A 21594-nucleotide genomic window follows, 5' to 3' on the forward strand; every position below is an offset into this window, starting at 1 on the left:
GGAAGTAACTAACTTTGAATCTGCATTTACTAACATTATTTAGTATTCTTGAGCCACAATTCCATTTGAGCCTCAAATTCACAAGTTATATTGATTCTCACCTGACTGAATGAAAAGGGAGTTAGAGGCTGAGGACAGAAAGCCAAGCTGATACAACAGTGGGGTTTTTATTGGCTTGATGTGCACTTTTTGAAGTGCCGAGGTTGTACTATTTTTAAAACTTTACTTTCGTCTAACGTGTCTTTTTTTTTTTTTTTTTTGCTTATTTAATTGGGATAATCAAGGCTTTGAACTAGCTTATGCCACAGATAGCAGCCAGAAAAAAACAAAGGAAAAGAGATTACAGGGGAAATAGGTGAGTAATACAAGATTAAAAAAAAAAAGAAAGCCCGGCCAACCAACCAACCAAAAAATCTTTAGACCTATAGTGTAATTATCTAAATGTAAAAGCAAGTTTTGGAAGGGACTGCTTTATCCCTGTGTAGTTACTAGTATTGTTGTTCAGTTAATAGCTGTTTGAGTCAGTAGTGAATTTATGCCCATTTAATCCTTAAAGTGCTAGCAATTCATACCTTCTAAAAGCTATTTGGAAAGTCAAAAAGAAAGTGAGTGGGTGGTTCTTCAGATGATAAGGTAATAGAGATGAAAGGGGTTTGAAAAGTGACAGCTCTTACTGTTTCTCTGCAGAATTTCCCCTTTGATTAATACCTAGGCCTTTTGCAGGCTCTGTGCCTCTCACCTAACAGCCCCTTTCTTCACTCTTATCCCTGGCTATGATTAAGCCTCTCAAAATGTTTCACTGCTTCATTATGAGGCAGTCTGCATTGGCCCTCGAGTCAGGCTGACTTGATCCCAAATCTCCTCTTTGGCAATTTATGAACTAGTGATTGTGCACAAGTATTTAAGCTTTTGGGGCCAGCGCTGTGGCATAGTGGGTAAAGCCGCTGCCTGCAGTGCCGGCATCCCATATGGGCACCGGTTACTTCCAATCCAGCTCTCTGCTATGGCCTGGGAAAGCAGCAGAAGATGGCCCAAGTCCTTGGGCCCCTGTACCCACAAAGGAGACCGGGAAGAAGCTCCTGGCTTCTGGCTTTGGATCAGCACAGCTCTAGCCATTGTGGACATCTGAGGAGTGAACTAGTGAATGGAAGACCTCTCTTGCTCTCTCTGCCTCTGCCTGTCTGTAACTTTGACTTTCAAATAAATAAGTAAATCTTTTTAAAAAAGTATAAACTTTTCTGAATTTTCATTTAACTATTTAAAATGGGATGAAATTCACTCCTTTATAATGTGAAAATTAAGTAGTAAGGATAAAGTAGTAAGCTCCATACCTCTCATATAAGACTCAGTAGGTCAGCGCCGCGGCTCAATAGGCTAATCCTCAGCCTGTGGCGCCGGCACACTGGGTTCTAGTCCCGGTCAGGGTGCCGGATTCTGTCCTGGTTGCCCCTCTTCCAGGCCAGCTCTCTGCTGTGGCCCAGGAGTGCAGTGGAGGATGGCCCAAGTGCTTGGGCCCTGTACCCACATGGGAGACCAGGAAAAGCACCTGGCTCCTGGTTTCAGTTCAGCGTGGTGTGCCGGCCGCAGCACGCCAGCCACATGCTGCGGGTGAACCAATGGTAAAGGAAGACCTTTCTCTCTCTCTCTCTCTCTCTCTCACTCACTGTCCACTCTGCCTGTCAAAAAAATAAAAATAAAAAAAAAAACACTCAGTAATGTATGTTCCTTTTTTTCTTCTCATCTAGCTGTAGATTCCTTTCAAAAGCCAGGAGCTGTGATTTTACCATTTGTTTTTAAAAGAATTTATTAGATAGTCTTGAAAATTATTTAAGATGTTTCTCCAATTCTGTCCATGTGCTGTTCTTTCAGAAATTTTCTTACAGAAAGTTAGCTCAGAAAATCCCAGACATTTCCTAGCCCCATCCCAGGTATTCTTAGTTTACCACAGAACTGGAGCACACACACACACACACACACACACACTAAATTATTTGAGGCCTGTGTGCACTGTCTCAAGCTGTTAACGATTGCCCTATTATTCAGCTACCAGAATGAGGGAGATGCATTGTTTTATTTCATTTCAAAGCAAACGTAGGAGCAAGCTTCATGAGCATTTAGACAGTAGCTCATGGACAAATGAAGTGACAGTAGTCATCATGTAAATAGATGTAGGAACTTTCCAGTTGAACTGTCAGACTGGTCTTAAGACCACAGTTCAAAGTGACATACAATTTGTGTTGCAGTTATTGACACATTTAGAAGTTAGTATTCTTGGTAGGAAATAGTGCATTCAGGTTCTAAGATTATTGCTCCTCCCCACTAAGTGGCAGTACCTCAGACTTTTTTTTTTTTTTTTTTTGTAACAATGTGAATGTTTTTTGGGCTTACCTTGTGCCTCTAAGGTATTGATCTTCAGATACTCTTAGGAGATAACCTGTATTACCTTCATTTTAGACTGAAAAATGGAGGCATAGAGAACGAAAGAATAGACTGTTCTGTCCTCATGTACTGGTGATAGGCAGGGAGATGTTAGGAGGCCTTTCTTCCTCATGGATGGATACACCAGAGGACTGAATCCTTGGTATGTGTCGTTTAATGATTTGTAGAATGACCCATGCATGTGGTATCATTACCAATTTCCTTAGGCTATTCTGACAGTGTCTAGGGGAGGGTGTGTGTGAATGTGTTTAGTTATAAAGACTCTTATCAAAGATGGGGAAGGCAGTTACCTGGCATGAAGATTACCACTGTCCCTTCTCTGATTATGACTGCTTGATCATGACATGGCTGTGGAGACTGAATTTGACTTCAGAGTCATTTTCTAACATGTTCCAAGCAACCACCAGTTGATCATAGACCCAAAACAAAAACTCTTAATTTATTAAACTAATTTGCATTAAGAAAATGAATTTACTTAAAAATTGAGGCTCTTAAATTTATGGTCCTATAGTAGGCTTGAAAGAATATAGGATTCAGCGGACTTGCCCCAAATGGTGGAGTTAGAAACGTGCCAGGGGATTCCAATACAATCCCATAAAGGTGGCATGTACCAATGCCATCTCACTAGTCTAAGTGATCAATTTCAGTTCACAATTCATCACACTGATAGGTCTAAGAGTCAAAGGGATCACACAAACAAGACTAGTGTCTGCTAATACTAACTGATAGAATCAAAAAGGGAGAGAACGATCCATCATGGGAAGCGGGATACACAGCAGACTCATAGCATGGCGGATGTCCTAAACAGCAATCTGGCCTCAGAATCAGCCCTTAAGGCATTTGGATCTGACTGAAGAGCCCATGAGAGTATTTTAGGCATGGAAAGCCAAGACGCTATGGAAAAAAAAAAAAAAAGAAGAAGAAGAAGAAGAGCTAAATGAAAGATCTCTGCGAGTGAGATCCCAGTGGAAAGAATGGGGCCATCAAAGAAGGAGGTACCTTTCTCTGAAGGGAGGAGAGAACTTCCACTTTGACTATGACCCTATCGGAATAAGATCGAAGTCTGCAAACTCAAAAGGCTTCCATAGCCTTGGCAACTCATGACTAGAGCCTAGGGAGATTACTGACACCATAAACAAGAGTGTCAAATTGTTAAGTCAACAACAGGAGTCACTGTGTACTTACTTCTCATGTGGCATCTGTCCTTAATGTGTTGTCCAATGTGAAGTAATGCTATAACTAGTACTGAAACAGTATTTTATACTTTGTGTTTCTGTGTGGGTGCAAACTGATGAAATCTTTACTTAATATATACTAAATCGATCTTCTGTATATAAAGAGAATTGAAAATGAATCTTGATGTGAATGGAATGGGAGAGGGAATGGGAGATGGGAGGGGTGTGAGTGGGAGGGAAATTATGGGGGGGAAGCCATTGTAATCCATAAACTGTACTTTGGAAATTTATATTCACTAAATAAAAAAAATAAAAATTAAAAAAAAGAATATAGGATTCAGTGACTGATCTGAATAGGTTTGCTTTCGTATGGGTCAAATAGATATACACACGATTAGAAGTAGACTTGCTACATTATTGGTGTGAAGGGAGTAGAGAAGGATGCAAGATCAATTCTAACTGGAAAGGTTTGTGCATGTAGTGATTTTGGACTTTGAGAGTGGGGCCTTCAAGGTGGTCTGTCGTGGAAGGCAGAGAGTATCCAATGAATTTGACAGAATGACAAATGGTGCATCCTAGTTTATGTATATAGTAAAGGTAAAGTAGAACAAAATAGAGAAGCTTGCTTCCTATACAGTGAATTTTGCCTTATATTTTGTTAATTCCAGGCTCACACATGATATTTGTTTTTCTTTCTTTCTTTCTTTCTTTTTTTTTTTTTTTGTTCTAAATTTGGGAGAGAGAGAGGAAGGGAGGAAGAGAGACATAGACACAGATAAAGAGACAGAGCTCTCATCTGCTGATGGATTGCCCAAATGCCCACAATGACTGGGGCTGGGGCAGGTGGAGGTTGGGAGCAGGAACTCAGTTCAGGTCTCCCATATGGGCGGCAGGGACCCAACTACTGGAGCCATCACCTGCTACCTCCTGGATGCTGCTTCAGGAGCTGGAATCTGGAGCAGAGCCAGGAATTGAGTCCAGGCACCCCATATGGGATGCAAGCGTCTTAGTGGGCATGTTAACTGCTGGGCCAAATGCCCACTCCTCGCATATGGTTTTAATGAATAGAATGACAATGATCAGATTTAGGCTTTAAGAGGATAACTATTGACAGTTTGAATAAAAGTGAGATTGGAATCTTGAGATAACATAAGAAGCTTTGGTGGTAGTACAGGAAGAATTGTGGAATAGAAATGAGGAGTTCAGAATAAATTTGAAAATTTAAAGGTAAAATTAATAAATGATACATATTAAATGAAGTCTGGAGAAGCTGAAATGATAGTTTTTGAAGAAGTGATAATTGAAATAAAAAATTGTTTTCTTTATCTAAAAAATTTCTTTTTTTGTGTGTCTTTTTTTTGTGTTTTATACAATATTAAACAAATTTGTGGGAACTTAGGTTAGACTGTTAATCTTGCTGATTGCAATTTTTTTTAGTTAAAACTTTCAGGGTTCTGGTGCTGTGGCATAGCGTGTAAAGCTGCTGCCTGCAGTGCCGGCATCCCATATGGGCGCCGGTTTGAGACCTGGGTGCTCTAATTCCTATCCAGCTCTCTGCTATGGCCTGGGAAAGCAGTAGAAGATGGCACAAGTCCTTGAACCCCTGCACCCACGTGGGAGACCTGGAAGAAGCTCCTGGCTTCAGCTCAGCCCAACTCTGGCCATTTGGGGAATGAAACAGTGGATGGAAGACCTCTCTCTCTCTCTCTCTCTGCCTCTGCCTCTCTGTAACTCTGCCTTTCAAATAAATAAATACATTTTTTTTTTTTTTTGACAGGCAGAGTTAGACAGTGAGAGAGAGAGAGAGACAGAGAGAAAGATCTTCCTTCCGTTGGTTTACCCCACAAATGGCCACTATGGCCGGCGCGCTGTGCGGATCCGAAACCAGGAGCCAGGTGCTTCCTCCTGGTCTCCCATGTGGGTGCAGGGCCCAAGCACTTGGGCCATCCTCCACTGCCTTCCCGGGCCACAGCAGAGAGCTGGACTGGAAGAGGAACAACTGGGACAGAACTGGTGCTCCAACCGGGACTAAAACCCGGAGTGCTGGCGTTGCAGGCGGAGGATTAGCCTAGTGAGCTGTGGTGCTGGCCAAATAAATAAATCTTAAACAAACAAACAAAACACCTTTCTAACTGCAGAAGTATAGATGTATTAAAATACTCAAATAATTATTTAAAGACAAAAAGAAATCTTCTTTCTCCTAAGTCTCATTCCCTTAATGGTAACCACTATTAACAGTTTGTTGTGTTTAAATATATATGTGTACAAACATCTTTGTGACCTATCTAGTGTTACTTTTATAAAAGTTAGATCCATTGTAAGATTTCTCAAAGTACAAATATGAGCATGTTCGTTTACATGTCCCCAAAATGCAGTCTTCCTGAGGCAGACAATAGCAAGAAGCAAAAGTATATAAACTTAAAATTATGCTCAGTAAATCAGCTTCTTCCAGGTCTCCCACGCAGGTGCAGGGGCCCAAGGACCTGGGCCATCTTCTGCTGCTATCCCAGGCCATAGCAGAGAGCTGGATGGGAAGCGGAGCAGCCGGGTCTTGAACTGGCGCCCATATGGGATGCCAGCTCTTCAGGCCAGGGTGTTAACCTGCTGTAGCACAGCGCCGACCCCATGAACTAGTTATGTTTGCTGGAGGTTTACCTTATGTAACTTAAAACCTTTTAATGTTAGTTTCTGTAAGAAAATTTTTTTTTTGTTTTAAAGATTTATTTCAAAGTCAGAATTAGAGAGAGAAAGAGGGAGGCATCTTTTATCCACTGGTTCTCTTTACAAATGACTACAATGTCTGGGGCTGGGCCAGGCTGCAGCCAGAAGCTTCTTACAGGTCTCCCACATGGGTGTAGGGGCCCAAGGACTTTGGCTGTCCTCCTCTGCTTTTCCAGGTACGTTAGCAGGGAGCTGGATTGGAAGTGGAGCAGCTTGGACTCACCATATGGGATGTCGGCACTGCAGACAATGGCTTAGGCTGCTGCGCCACAGCACCAGCCCCAAAAATAATTTTCTAAAAGTACAACACATTTAAAATATTTGAAAATCAACTTGCTTATATTCTGAAAATTTGGCAATATTCAGTTTATGTTTCTGTAAGTTGATCAGAGTGGAGCTACTTTAGGAGACTTTATAATCTACTTTATTGATAACCCCTAGCAGTAGGAAAGCATTATGTGCTCATAGTAACTGGTAAAGACCTTTCTGAGTTATAGACCTGTAGTTGCACAGACACTGAAAGGTCTTACAGCTTGTAATTCTACCATTTTTAGCTATGGGTAAAGAGTTAATATTACAGACACATAAAACCTCACCTATTCATGTACTAGAGAGCTATTCTGCTTCCTGGTGGGCATGAAATTTTTAATTGTTTCAATCTTGAAGTAGATTAAAAATAACCAGTGACTGAACCAGATTTTAGGTTTTTATAAATCATTAATTTGCTTTCAGAGATCCCCAAATGGCAATCCATAAAATCCAGTTCCCAGTCATTGTTGGCAATAATGATGAATAAGTTCCTGACCCTGAATAAACTAAAAACAGGAGTGAAACATAGAGTTGGTGGAGAGGAAACTTAAAATAGAAAGAGCCAAGTTCTGTTACTATTCTTCATTCACTTCTGGAAGACAAGAAAAGACATGTTTGATGTAAACTGCCCTTGAAGTTTATCACTTTGACAAATTTCCCTCGTTGTCTCTGGTAAATCCACTGGGTGTCTTGGTGTGACCCCCGCAACTCATTCAGATATAAAATGAACATATGTTAAAGATGTTATTTATCTCATTAACAAGGGAGTAAGATGTTACAACTGGTTCCAAGGAGAATGCAAAGAATAGAGACATGTGTAGGTCAAGAACAGGTGGATCAGATCTGGCAGGGGTTGGGGTCCATTGAACCTCTGCAGGTTTCTAGACAAGAATTATCTGTTTCCATTAGGCTTCTGTATGTTTGTCTTTACTGAGCTGTAAAGTAACCCATTCACAATTCCTGTGGGGTTAAATTATCCCCAGAGGGTCCAGCATTCCTTCAGAAGGATATCTAATACTTTCCTTGCTTTCAGGACTCTTTAAAGGTTCTTTACAAGGTATGAATTGTTTTATACCACCCCCCCCCATATACACGCCTATATTCCTGAAGACATTCTTTGTTCTTGGCATTGTGTTAACTTAACCAGGATGTGTATTTGGAACTGTGATTTAGTATGGGTTTTTCTTCCCTTCTGTAGATTTTTTTCTTCATGTATGTATGTATGTATGTATATATATATATTAGAATATATATATATTTGAATTTTTCAAAATTTATTTGAAAGACAGAGTCACAGAGAGAGGTAGAGTCAGAGAGAGAAGTCTTCCATTCCGCTGGTTCACTGCCCAAATGACTAACAGCTAAAGCCGAGCTGATCCGAAGCCAGGAGCCAGGAGCTTCTTCCGGTCTACCACACGGGTTTAGGGACCCAGGGACTTAGGTCATCTTCTATTGCTTTCTCAGGCCACAGCAGCGAGCTGGATCGAAAGTGGAGCATCCAGGGCTCAAACTGGCACCCATATGGGATGCTGGCACTGCACGCGTCAGCTTTAACCTCCTGCACCACAGCGCCAGCCCCCTTTTCCTATATTTTATGGATATTTCCATTATATTCATACCCTGCCTTTTCTCTTGTGTTTGTGTTGTGTTGCTGTTCTTCTTTCGAGGTAATAGTTACCTTGTTCTACATTTTCTGTTTAATTGCTTTGATCCTTCTGTCTTTTTCTCCTCAGTACTCTGGCTCTCTTGCTTACTTCTAGCTCCTTGTTCTTACTTCCCACTTTTCTTGGCTTTGTAACATTTCTTTCTAACTGACCAGTTTTTTGTTGTTGTTGTTCATCTTTTTTTTTTTTTTTAAAGCTTTTACTTAATGAATATAATATTCATAGGTATAACTTTAGGAATATAGTAGTTTTGCTCCCCCCCCAATACCCACCCCCCCACTCCCATTCCACCTCCTACTGCCTCTCTCATCTCATTCTTCCTTAAGACTCATTTTTAATTAACTTTATATACAGAAGACCAATTTCTACAAAGGAGGAATTTCAACAGTTTGTACACATTTTATTTTTGTTTATTTATTTTATTTATTTTTCTTTTCATACTATATGTTGAACTCTTTACTTAACATAGAATTAATCATATATATATATAAAGTCAATTGAAAATAGATCAAAGCTGACCAGTTTTGTCTTTCCCTCTTTGAGCTTTTGTTTTATAAGATGAATGTTCTTAATAGGGTGTTCTCTGTAAGAATGGACACAGTGGGGATCTTTTTCTGTTATGTTTTCTTTCACATTGGATTCCTCCTTTCTTCTGCATCCTGTTTGCTTCTCCCCTTACTTCCACCCCATTTTTGTGTATAGCTGTGTGGCATCTTTTTATCCTGCCCAGGCAACCAGGTCAGACTTTGCTTTTGACTTGATATGATGTGGGTGATATTTCCAAGGTCCTCTCCTGCCCTACTTTCCCTCTTCTGCTTAGTGCACTCCCTCAGTTGTCCTTTTGAGAAGTGTGTGTTGTTCTGTCTGCTTCTCTGGAGCTAAGGGTATGAGGTGGTATTGGTGAGAGAGCCCTTGCAGGGCTTGGGGCTTCCCTGCGATTGTGTTAAATGTTCTGTCCCATTGCCCCCTGCCCCAGGGTCAGCAGAGTGCCTTGGAAGTTAGCAGGGCCTGGTGACCCCTCAGACTCTGCTGAGATTTTGAACCTTCTGTGCCCAAGATGCTTTCCTGAGGCCAAATTAGCTCTTTCCAAATTAGAGGGCTGTAGTAAAACTTTATAAAGTTTTTTTCAAGTCTTATTATCTTATTATCTTTCTCTAATTACTGTTTCCAGGCAATGTAACCAGGCTGGCAGCTGTCTACTGTACAGAATCTTTTCTCTGTCCACTGCTTTTTAAGGTTTATTAAATTCTTAAACAGTTTCCTGTGTGATTGCAGCTGATGGATTTTTGGCTAAAAAATATGTCTGTGTATATTTGTGTGTATAAATATATATATAGTCCCTGTTATTAGTTACTGAAGGCAGGATGTTTTGTAATTGTTTCACCCCACTGTCTTTAGTTGCAAGTCTATGGTTTTCTAAATAGTTACTTTTAATACAGTAACATGCATGTGATCTAGAAACCCTAATTCTCAATTCAGGTTTGACTTGGAATCAGGTTTTCTTTTAATTAAAAAATTTAACAAATTAGTGACAATGTCATCAGATATTTTAGTACTTCTGTCTTATGCCCTAATTTACCAGTTTTTTTCTTTTTAAGTTTTGTGCTCTGTGTGTGCACTGAAATGTTTTGTATTTGTACTTTTTGCTTTATCATTAAAATAGATTTGAGGGATTGGGATGAATGGAAGAATCAGCTTTATTAAATCTTAATGCTTTTCACCCTGGCACTAACTGTAGTGTCTGTTTATGTTACTGGGCAGAAATTCCTTTGAGTTGGTGGCTTAACATGACAGCTGGGCTCTTCAACCCTTAACAGCAGAAGCATTCTTGGCACTATTATATTCTTCACCTAATCCTTCCCATGACTTTAGTAATTAAGGTTTTTAAAATGTATTATAGGTTTTATAAGATCATGTGCTTTTTTTTTTTGCAAAACAAGATCATATTGTCTTACTTTTAAAGGAGAGAATATTCACCCAAAGTAAGAAAAAAAAATACTTGGATTGGAAATTGGAAGTTGTACTGTAGAAGTATTGTCCTTATTTACAGTCAGATTTCATAGTATAATTTTACTGTTTCTGAATTTTCTGTCATCCACAACCCAAGTTTATAGAAGTTTTTAGATAGTGTTATTTCTTTTTGGCTTGAAGTCATTAATTTAATTAGTACCTTTACTGTTGAGTTTTATAAGAATCATGGGTGGTTTTTAGGTTTTTCTGAGTGAATCATGTAAACATATGCATTCATGTTATGTGATAGTACATGCAGTTATCCTTATTTAGAGATTTTTAATCTGTTTTTGTTTTTTCCTCCTCAGATTCTGTCAAACCTTAAGAACAAATGCACCTTTTAGCTCATGGAAGAAAAAACACAAATCAAGACATTTTTGGGTTCCAAGTTGCCAAAGTATGGAACAAAATCTGTAAGAAGTTCACTGCAGCCATTACCAAATGGAACACCTGTTAACTTATTAGGAACATCCAAGAGTAGTAATGTCAAAAGCTACATTAGAAATAATGGCTCTGATTGTCCATTGTCCCATTCATTTAATTGGAGAAAAGCAAATAAATACCAGCTTAGTACACAAAGTGCTGAAGATACTAAGAATCCTAACAGTACTCAGAATTCACATGATAAATTAATTGATCCTGAAAAACATGCTCCTACTCAAGGAGTGTTTGATAGGAATGGGATAAAGGGAGGTTTGAAAAGTGTTTCTTTACTTACATCAAAGTTAGCAAAGCCACCCACTATGTTTGTGTCATCTGCAGAGGAGTTGAACCAAAAGTCTTTTTCCGGACCATCTAATTTGGGTAAATTCACCAAAGGCACATTATTGGGAAGGACTACGTATTCCTCAGTCAGTGCTCCAAAACCACAGTTGAATGGATTTTATGGAAACAGATCAGCTGGTAGCATGCAAAGGCCTAGAGCTAACTCTTGTGCTACCAGAAGCAGTTCTGGAGAAAGCTTAGCCCAGTCCCCAGACAATATTAAATCTATTACTTGTGAAAAAATGGTAAGGTCACAAAGTTTTTCCCATTCCATTCAGAATTCATTCCTTCCACCCTCATCTATAACCAGATCACATTCCTTCAATCGAGCTGTAGATCTTACAAAGCCTTATCAGAACCAACAGCTACCCGTTAGAGTGCCTCTGCGGTCAAGTATGCTAACAAGACATTCCCGGCAATCAGAAGTACTCAATGGGAATGAACATTTAGGATATGGATTTAATAGGTCTTATGCTGCTGGTGGAAAGAAGTTGGCTTTACCCAATGGCCCAAGTGTAACTTCCACTTTGGGTTATAGGATGGTTCATCCCACTCTGCTGAAATCTAGCCGACTTCCATTTCCTGGAACTATCACAGTTGATAGTAATAAAAATTCAACTGCTGACACTTGTATAGAGGAAGATGCTACAGTTTTGACTAAGGACAGAACTACTGATAAGGACCAAGAACTAATTGAAAATGAAAGTTACAGAACGGAAAATGGCCAGACCATGAAACACGATGGTAAAATTAGATACCTGAGTGATGATGTGGATGACATTTCCTTATCTTCTTTGTCATCTTCTGATAAGAATGATTTAAGTGAAGACTTTAGTGATGATTTTATTGATATAGAAGACTCCAACAGAACTAGAATAACTCCAGAGGAAATATCTCTCAAAGAAGAAAAACATGAAAATGTACCACCAAAGGATATATTTGATTCTTGCAAGGAAAATGAAAAATCCTTCAGTAAAACTGATGAATGGATCGACATCAGTGTCTCTGGTAAATACTAATACCCTTAAGTTTGTTTTTTTTTTCTCTTTAATAATGTAACTGAGTTTATATTTAGGATTATTTTCTGATATATTGCAATGTGCTATCCATTTCACTGGGGGATAGACCCAGATAGAGTTGAAGTGAGGCAGCATCTATCTTCCTTCCTTGTCACTTGCTGCCTACCCTGTTTTTCATGATACCTAAAATAACATCATTGAGAGCACTGCTGCCTGTGCTCTTCTTTAGCTGTCTTATGCAGGCCTGTTCCTCCTTCGTATCAGCACTGTTTTTCAAGTGATTTTTTTCCTCCCACTTTCCCCCATTAATGGATCCCATAAAATAAACCATTTCTTCCCATAGTATAGTAGATCATAACTACTTGTTAACAGCAAAGCTGTACCAAAATGCAAACAAGATAATATAGGTTATGTCCAATAGAATAGATTCTTTATCCTAGGAAAAATTTTTTTTGTTTAGCAATTTTTATAATTATACTTCTAGAAAACTATATTTTTTTAATTGAAGAAAGTGAGGTTGTACCTGCTAAACATTTCCTCTTAACAAGTGCTGGGGAGATACTTCTGTGTAGTTGTATAGCCTGCTAAATTAACAAACTGAAGGGACGGGATACAGGTGCATGTTCTAATCAAGGGACTAGGTTATGCCTAGAGATGTACATAAATCCTTGAGTAACTGCTGGTCTTTATTTAAATATTTTTGTTGGACACATAATATTTCTGTTTATGGGATACAGTGTGATCTTTCCATGCAGCTGGATGTCGTGTAATGATCAGAGCTGGGCAGTTGGCATAACTATTGCTTCTGTTTGCCAGCCTTCTACAAGTGACTGTCAGAACAAGTTCTTTTACCTTATAAGGAAGTAGCTATGAGATTAACTAATACATACAGAGGAGATTTCCTTACCAGTGGTTAAAAGTAAATATTTGGGAAATATTAAAGGAATATGAAGCTTTGTTTATAGTTTTAGAAATGTTGCAGAAATGAAAAATGGCTAAATGAGTTTTCTTTGTGTCAGTTACAAAACACATCAGTCAATAATTTTAAGATTTTGCATTTTGAGTTTTTCTTGTTTAGGAGTTAGAGCACAGTTAGAAATGCTTTTTTGGGGGCTGACCAACCTTTTTGTTGCAATATATCAAATTATTATAACTTATATTTTTAAAGCATGACAAATAATTATATTTTGGTGAATTAATCTCTCTCTTTCTCTCTCTCTCTCTCTCTCTCTCTTTAAATCAATTGAAGACAAGAGTGAATGTACCAAACACACTTCTGGGAATAACTTGATTTCACCAGATACAGACTATAGAGCTGGTTCTTCATTTGAACTATCTCCATCTGATAGCTCTGATGGTACCTACATGTGGGATGAGGAGGGCTTGGAACCCATTGGAAATGTCCATCCTGTTGGGAGCTATGATTCCTCCGAAATGAACAGCATAGTATGTATGGATTTGTATACATTTTTGGAATATTTTGTTTGCCTTACTGTAAAGAGACTTGTGATACTGGTGGAGATAAAAAAAAAAAAGTTTGAGAAATAGGAATTCACATCTGTTAAGGGCCTATAAAATATCTGACCCTAGTATATAACAAAGCATGGAGAGTATAATATTTGACTTAAACATATGCACACATACATAGACACATATGTTAATCATACATGTATAATGTATATGTGTGTATATATATGTATATACCAAAATGGTCAGGTTAAGCCTGGGCCAGTGTGAAGGGAAGGAGAAGGGAGAGAAGGGAAGGAGATATCTATTGCAAGTAATGTGGGTAATATGCCATATGAATAAAGTATAATTGGTGTGTTTAAAGTGCCTCAGTGTAATTCAGTATATAATATAATCATATAATTCAGTATATGAATTTCCAAAAAATCTAATTGTAGCCTTGGTGGTTATATTAAATTCCAAGTGGATTTTAGGCATTGTAATTTTCTGTACTTGTATAAACCTGTGACTTGAAAAACAGATGCTATTAACTGTGATTCATTAACTTAAATAGAACACATATTTAGAGAGAGTATCTTTATCCCCTCAGAAAAGATTAGTTGTGCTTTTTAACTGGGACCTTTTAAGGGGAGTGTGGTTGAAGGGCAAAGGAAATTATGTCCAGCAGGTGGCAGCAGTAAGCCACTTTATACTTGACATTTTTCAGATTCACCATCTTCAGTTCTCTGCTCTGTAACTAATGAACTCTGCAAGAGTTCAGAATGGGTCTGGATTGATCTTTGGTTTGTAAGATTCATGAGTTTCCTCCTTGATCAGCAGGATTGTGTGTATTGGATAGGAAGTAACAAAGGTGTTCATTTCTGTGCTTTGGATAAAGATGAAGTATTTTCAGTTCCAAGGGAAGACAGAAAGTGGGAAAGAATGGAGACCTGATGGCAAAAGTAGTGTGTTGAGCTCTCCTCATGTGATAGTGGATTTATCATTTTATTTTGTTCTGAAGTGTCATTAATTTTTTGCTGTGTCTGTTAAGCTCATGTTGTTAGGTATGTGCGTGTACTTACTATATGATCTTCTCTATCTCTGGCTTTCTGTTTTAAAACCTTTATTTTTTTCCAGATATAGTATAATTAACCACTTTTATTTATATATTTCCTTCCTTTTATGATCAACCTTTTGGATACATAGCAATTAGCTGATTATTTTTTAAAAATTTGTGTTATACTTTTTGTTTTTTTAAAGATGTTTTATTTATTTATTTGAGAGGTAGAGTTACAGACAGTGAGAGGGAGAGACAGAGAGTAAGGTTTTCTGTCTGTTGGTTCACATCTCATTGGCTGCAACGGCCGGAGCTGCGCCAGTCTGAAGGCAGGAGCCAGGTGCTTTCTCCTGGTCTCCCATGCAGGTGCAGGGCCCATCTTCCATTGCTTTCCCAGGTCACAGCAGAGAGCTGAATGGGAAGAGGAGCAGCCGGGACTAGAACCGGGGCCATATGGGATGCTGGTGGTGCAGGCGGAGGATCAACCTACTGCGCCACCATGCCGGCCCCCCCAAATTTGTGTTTTTCTTTTAACCAGTGCATTGGTTCAATTACATTTGCATTTATTGCTATATTTGGACTTTTTTGTTTACCTTATTATTCTGTGTTTCAGTTTTCCTTTCTTTTCCTAAAATATTTAAAATTGCTGTCTCTAACTAAATGAAAAAAGAACCTAGCATGGTCTCACTTTCCTTGGTTTCTACAACAGTATTGATTCCAGTACAGGTCAAATAAAGAACTCTCACCCAAATGTGTGTCATCTGTGTCACTACTAACACAGGTTAGTTCAACCCACTGTTGCTTGTATTGTTTCAGTTGCAAGACTTTCTTTCTGAAGGAAGTGAAGCGTCATACATTCTGGTTCAATAACAAATTGTTTATACACTGAATACTTTGCATAATACTAGTCTAGAATCCTAGCTCTTTGAATGCCTCCAGTATTTTGTTGAGGGATAACTTATATTTAATAAAATGCACAAATCTTCTGCAGACAGCCCAGACAAATTTTGACAAATGTCTATACTCATTTGTCAATCATCAAGATTAATATATACAATATATCTGTCACTCCAGAGTGTTCCCTTCCTGTTCTTTTGAGTTATCCGCTCATCCTGCAGAGGGGCAACCACTATTGATAACTATCGCTGTAGATTTGTCTTGCCTATTCTTGAACTCCCTGTAACTGGTACAGTTTTTTTTTTTTTTTAATATTTATTTATTTGAGAAACAGTTACAGACAGGGAAGTCTTCTGTCCACTGGTTCTCTCCCCAGTTGGCCGCAGTGGCTGGAGCTGCACCGATCCAAAGACTAGAACCTGGTGTGCCGGCGCCGCAAGGCAGAGGATTAGCCTAGTGAGCCGCGGCGCCGGCCCTCAATAAACTTTTGGTTGATATTTAACTTTCTTGAATATGAAATACAGTGTTTTTTTTTCTGATAAATATTATCATAATCACATGTGCACATTATTAGGCACAAACGTTTTTTCTTCTTGTAAGCCACAGTGAGCCCAGCTCAAAATCCTTTTTGCTGTAGTGCTTTGGCCACTGTGACAGCTGTCATTGAGGAGGAGTTGAAGTTCAGCTACAGTGTCATAATGATGACTTGTTAACACTAAAATATTTAGAAAGTGATAATTTTGAATCATCACATGGAGTACTTTTATTTTTGGAAGGATTTTTATAGGAAGCCTGAGGAAGTATTTGAATCAGATGATCTCTGAAAGTATCTTTTTATTCTTTGTTTTTACCTACTTTGCCTTATTTTCATATACTAGGCAAGTTTAATTCCTTATCATTTAAATGAGTCTTTTCTCATTTCTGAGGATTATATTCTAGTGTTTTTTTTTCTCCCTTTCTGTATTTGTGTCTCTCATCTCTGATGGTGATAAGCCTGACATCTGTTCTGTAAAACATTTGCTTATTTGAACAACCTCCCTCTGTGAAACTGATTTCCCTTCTTTGTGCCACTGTCTGACTCCTCTTTACCTGTACTGCAGATCTGATGAATGTATGGCATTGTTTTTGGACATCTTTTTTTTTTTTTTTTTTGGACAGGCAGAGTGGACAGTGAGAGAGAGAGACAGAGAAAAAGGTCTTCCTTTGCCGCTGGTTTACCCTTCAATGGCCGCCGCGGCCAGCGCGCTGCGGCGGGCGCACCGCGCTGATCCGATGGCAGGAGCCAGGTACTTATCCTGGTCTCCCATGGGGTGCAGGGCCCAAGCACTTGGGCCATCCTCCACTGCACTCCCGGGCCACAGCAGAGAGCTGTCCTGGAAGAGGGGCAACCGGGACAGAATCCGGCACCCCGACTGGGACTAGAACCCGGTGTGCCGGCGGTGCTGGCTGGACATCTTAATCTTAAAATTAGACTACCTCTACATGAATCTGTTTTATTATCTGTCGCTCCCCCTCTTCGCGGAGGAACGACACAGAACCCTGCGCTGTTCTTTTGTCTGCTCGGCCCTCCCCGGGTTTGCTGCTGGTTCTTCCTGGGTTGGCTACCGACCCTTCCACCTCCATGGAAGGGCGGTGCCCCCTGCCACTTTCCCCACTTCCGTGGGGGAGCGGCACACCGCCGGCCGGCTCTCTCGGGGGCTGCTCAGGTGTTCCTTCAGTTAGATGTTCCCCTTAGATGTTCCTGGTGCATGTTGTCTCTCTCCTCCTTTATAGTCCTCTTCCACCAATCCCAACTCTGCTACCCACAGGCCGAGTACGCTGCTCTCCTCCAATCAGGAGCGGGATCAGCTCCTGCAGGTTACTGGTTGAACTGGAGGCAGCTGTGTAAAAGTTGTTTTTACCCCTCTCCCAGCGCCATATTGTGGGAGAGCAGATGCATAGAATAAGTCTTAATTCCAGTAACTTAGTCTAGTCCGAGTTGCTCCCCACAATTATCAAAATGAATGACATAAAAAATCATGAGCAGTGCTTCTGTGTATAGGATCTGGATCATCTTATGTGATTAGTGTGGACACTTGGGTCTAGAAGTATCCAGAGAGCCAAAAACTTTATTTCTACAAACATTGGTTTAATGTAGAATTTGTTAAACATTGCTTTGATTTATAGAGAATATAAATTAAATTACCTTATTGATCCGTGTATGTGAAAGTTTTAATTATAATCAATCAGGAAAATGCATAGTATCTTGTGTTGGAAGAATTTGTAAGAATTTTGGGGTCGGCTTAGTCCTAAGGACTTAAAAGACATCTATACTGAAATTGCTTTGAAGAGGAAAAAATTTGTTGTTTGGAAAAAATATGTTGTTTGGAAAAAATATAATATGTATGATATTATATTTACTGTGAGTTATAGAGATGTTTGGAAAAAATACAACACATGATATTATGCTTATTGTCAGTTGTAGAGATAAAGAATTTATTATCCTTTAATATAAAGGAATCTTATTAAGGATGCTAGGCATCCAGATTTTTTTATTTTTGAAATGAATCAGACTTCATGAAAAACGTATTTTTCAATCTATTGGCATATTAATTTTCTCTTGTTACTGTAACAAATTACTGAAAATTTAATGGCTTAGAACAACACACATTCATTATCGTACTATATTGGAGCTCAGAAGTCCAAAAGGGTCTCAGCAAGTTGAAAGCATCAAGGTTGGCCAGCGCAGTTCCTGTTGTGTGCTCTCGGGAAGAATCCACTTTCTTGCTTTTTCCAGGAGCCTGCATTGGCTTTCTTCCATCTTCAAAGTCTCATTTCACTTCACTTCAGCCCGCCTCTTCTTTTTAAGGACCCTTGTGATGGGGCTGGCGCCGTGGCTCACTTGGTTAATCCTCCGCCTGTGGCGCCGGCATCCCATATGGGCGCTGGGTTCTAGTCCCTGTTGGTCCTCTTCCAGTCCAGCTCTCTGCTGTGGCCTGGGAAGGCAGTGGAGGATGGCCCAAGTGCTTGGGTGCCTGCACCCACATGGGAGACCAGGAAGAAGCACCCGGCTCCTGGCTTCAGATCAGCGCAGTGCGCTGGCCGTAGCGGCCATTAGGGGGGTGAACCAACGGAAGGAAGACCTTTCTCTCTGTCTCTCTCACTGTCCAGCTCTGTCAATAAACAAACAAAAAGGACCCTTGTGGTTTTCTGGAGCCCAACTAGATATTCCAGTTTGTTATCCCTGTTTTAAGGTCAATGATTAGTAACCTAATTTCAGTTACAGCTTTCATTTTTCTTTGCTGTGTAAGCTAACATACTCAAAGGTTTCAGGGATTAAGATGTGACACCTTTGGAGGGACCGTTCTACCCAGCACAGTTGGACGGCATCTACTTTTCAAAGTTTGTTTCTAAACAGTACTTTTATTACCTAAAGTAATTATCCTTTGAGGCTAACAGATTAAGCTCCAGTAAATTGTAAATTTGTTTTAAAATGAAGTTGTGAATTTAAGTACAATTTAGCCAAACTCATTTTTCCGTTTAAGTTAATCTGAACTATAGTAGTATAGTTACTCTTTAAATGGTCCTAATGATGGTTTGTTATAGCTATCCATAGTTTTGATTTTTGAAGATTTAAGTTTTACTTCTAATACTTGGTATCTTATAATAGATATATAGTAAGTATTATATATAATGGTACATAATGATTATAATATTATGTAAATTATATATAATATATATTATTATCCATACAGACAATAGATAATGTAATATACAATATGATATATACAAATACATTACAGTAATAAATATATTTTATAATAATAAATTATAATGAATATTATTACTATAATAATATATAATATACAAGATCATTTCAAAAAGTTCATGGAGAAATGGAATTAAAAGATAAGTGTATTTTTCTGCAAAAAATTTTTGAAATTTTTGAGTAGTTTTTTCATTTTTTCAATTTCCCTTGAACTGTTTGAAAGACTCCTTGTGTGTGTGTGTGAGTGTGTGTGTGTGTGTGTGTGTTCATTATTTTCTGTAAAACAACATTAGATTTAAAGATGGCTCTTTTCTAAGAATGAAAATTAAGAGCTAAGAGGATAATGAGAACATTATTGTGTTCAGATTTTAATGTTTCTTAAATCTTTTTTTCCCTAAGATTTATTTTCATTTATTTGAAAGGCAAAGTGAGACAGAGACAGAGAGAGGAGACCTTTTCATCTGCTGGTTCATTCCCCAAATGGCTGCAACAGCCAGGGCTGGGCCAGGCTAAAGCCAGAAGCCATGAACTCCATTTGGTTGACAGGAGCCCAACTAGTTGGGCTGTCATCTGCTCTTTTCCCCAGGCACATTAGTAGGGAGCTGGATTGGAAGTAGATTAGCGAGGACTTGAACTGGTTCTCCAGTATGGTATGCCATTGTCACAGGCAGCAGCCTAACTCTCTGCTTTAAATGTCATTTCCTCTTCTGTCCTGTTTAAATGCATGATATTTTATATATAATTTAGTAATGTTTACAACACTAGATTTTCTAGGAAGGACAGATTATGATACTGACTTCAGAAAGTGTTCAGTACTCTGAATTATAACATTCATTAGATTAGATTAGCACTTTATAGATCCTGCAGTATAATGGCTTATTCTTTATTTACTAGTATGTAATTGACAAATGCACCTGTTTGATATTATTAGTATTGACTGCCTTATATCAATAGCTGCTTAAAATAATTTCAGATCTAGCTTCTTTGTGATGGAGGAATAAAGCTTGTGGTTTTATTTTTGTCTTGTCCTATGGGATGTTTTCACTCCTTTGATTATTTCTGTTGTCTTCCATTTACATTGTGTTTCTATTTGAGATTTATCATAACTGCTCTGTCAGTCCAGAGAGCGTCTGTGGAGCTCCAAGGATTTGCATCTTTGCCCTGCAAATTGAAAGTTAGCTATTGGAGCATTATAACCTAGAAGGGGATATAATTTGATTTGCAGTTTTAAAATGTTGTACATGAAGATTGAGTTAGAGGGGAGGTAGACAGGATGTTGGAAGCTATTGTTTAAGAGAGATGGTAGTGGCTTGTGTTCAAGGTAGTGGTGAGTAGAGACTCAGAGGGGTAGACAGTTTTGAAAACTGGTTTGAGGGTACAGTTGCCCAAGTCCCATTATCAATTGAATGTATGAGAGAAAACATTACGTCCTCATGCCTTGCAATTATAGCTAGTATTTCTGCTTGCATTCATTTTACCATATTACCAACTTCCCCATTCCTTATATTGTGAAATCTAAATTTTGGTTGGCTTTCTTCTCTCCATGACCTGTTTTCACCTTATTCTAGTCATCTGATCACTTTTAATCTGTACTTCTACGATATGTCTTGAATTATAGTTGATGCTTTTTTATCTTGCTCATCTCTCCTTTAGGTTTATGGCACTAGGTAAGGACTTAATAATTTCTTATTGAAATGGATTCCATGGTGACAGGTGATAACATTGCCATTTCATTAAAAACAAATAGAAACACTGACATTATAAAGGTACTGTTTAATACAGTTCAGTATTTTCCATACACATTGTGACATAACCTATTAACAAAGTAAGTGTCTAAGGAGTCACGTGTCATAATAGCAAGCTGCAAGTGACTAAAAATGTGGTACTGGCATGGCTGTGACAGAAGAGGGGCTGCTTACGGAAAGCTGAGACGGTCTTAAGATAGGTAAATGGAAATCCGAAACTGATAATTGATATTTTCACCTGTGTGCTGACACAGAATCATAGAATGTGAGAAGGTAGAAGGGATTTGCTCCAACTCAATTGTTACAGATAAGGGGGACAGAACCAGATGAGGAAACTTAAGTTTTTACTCAGCAGGTTTTTTTCTTTTCTTTTGACAGTCTGGAGAATCTTTCATGTGCATTTATTTAACAGCATAGGTTTTTGTGTGTGTGTGCTATTAATTCAACTTTTATATTTGAAAAAAAACTTTAAATTTGTCAGATATAGTTGTAATCCTTAGATATTTTTTGTCTTCATTCAGTATGTTTCTTGTAGATTAAGTATATTGTACTATAAAGCTAAACTAAGTAATTCTTTCTTAAGCATCTGCTGTATCCCA

At 38.7% G+C, this 21594-nt stretch overlaps 1 protein-coding gene across 21 annotated transcripts in view; it reads left to right on the forward strand.

Annotated features, from left to right (window-relative positions):
• CCSER2 (coiled-coil serine rich protein 2) overlaps positions 1–21594 on the forward strand; it is a 187694-nt gene that overhangs the window by 28698 nt on the left and 137402 nt on the right. For 20 of the 21 annotated variants that reach the window (XR_007914246.2, XR_011382491.1, XR_011382492.1 and 17 more), the window contains 2 exons: positions 10627–12091; positions 13352–13548. Coding sequence is in view for 13 of the 21 variants with exons in the window: in XM_051833012.2 (XP_051688972.2) it covers positions 10666–12091; positions 13352–13548 (1623 nt within the window). In the remaining 8 variants the exon portion in view is untranslated. Of the gene's footprint in view, positions 1–10626; positions 12092–13351; positions 13549–21080; positions 21196–21594 lie in introns of those variants that run through there. The other variant, XM_051833019.2, reaches the window with a different exon arrangement.

The sequence above is a fragment of the Oryctolagus cuniculus genome, chromosome 15, assembly GCF_964237555.1.
Source record: "Oryctolagus cuniculus chromosome 15, mOryCun1.1, whole genome shotgun sequence".
In the NCBI taxonomy this organism is placed as follows: domain Eukaryota; kingdom Metazoa; phylum Chordata; class Mammalia; order Lagomorpha; family Leporidae; genus Oryctolagus; species Oryctolagus cuniculus.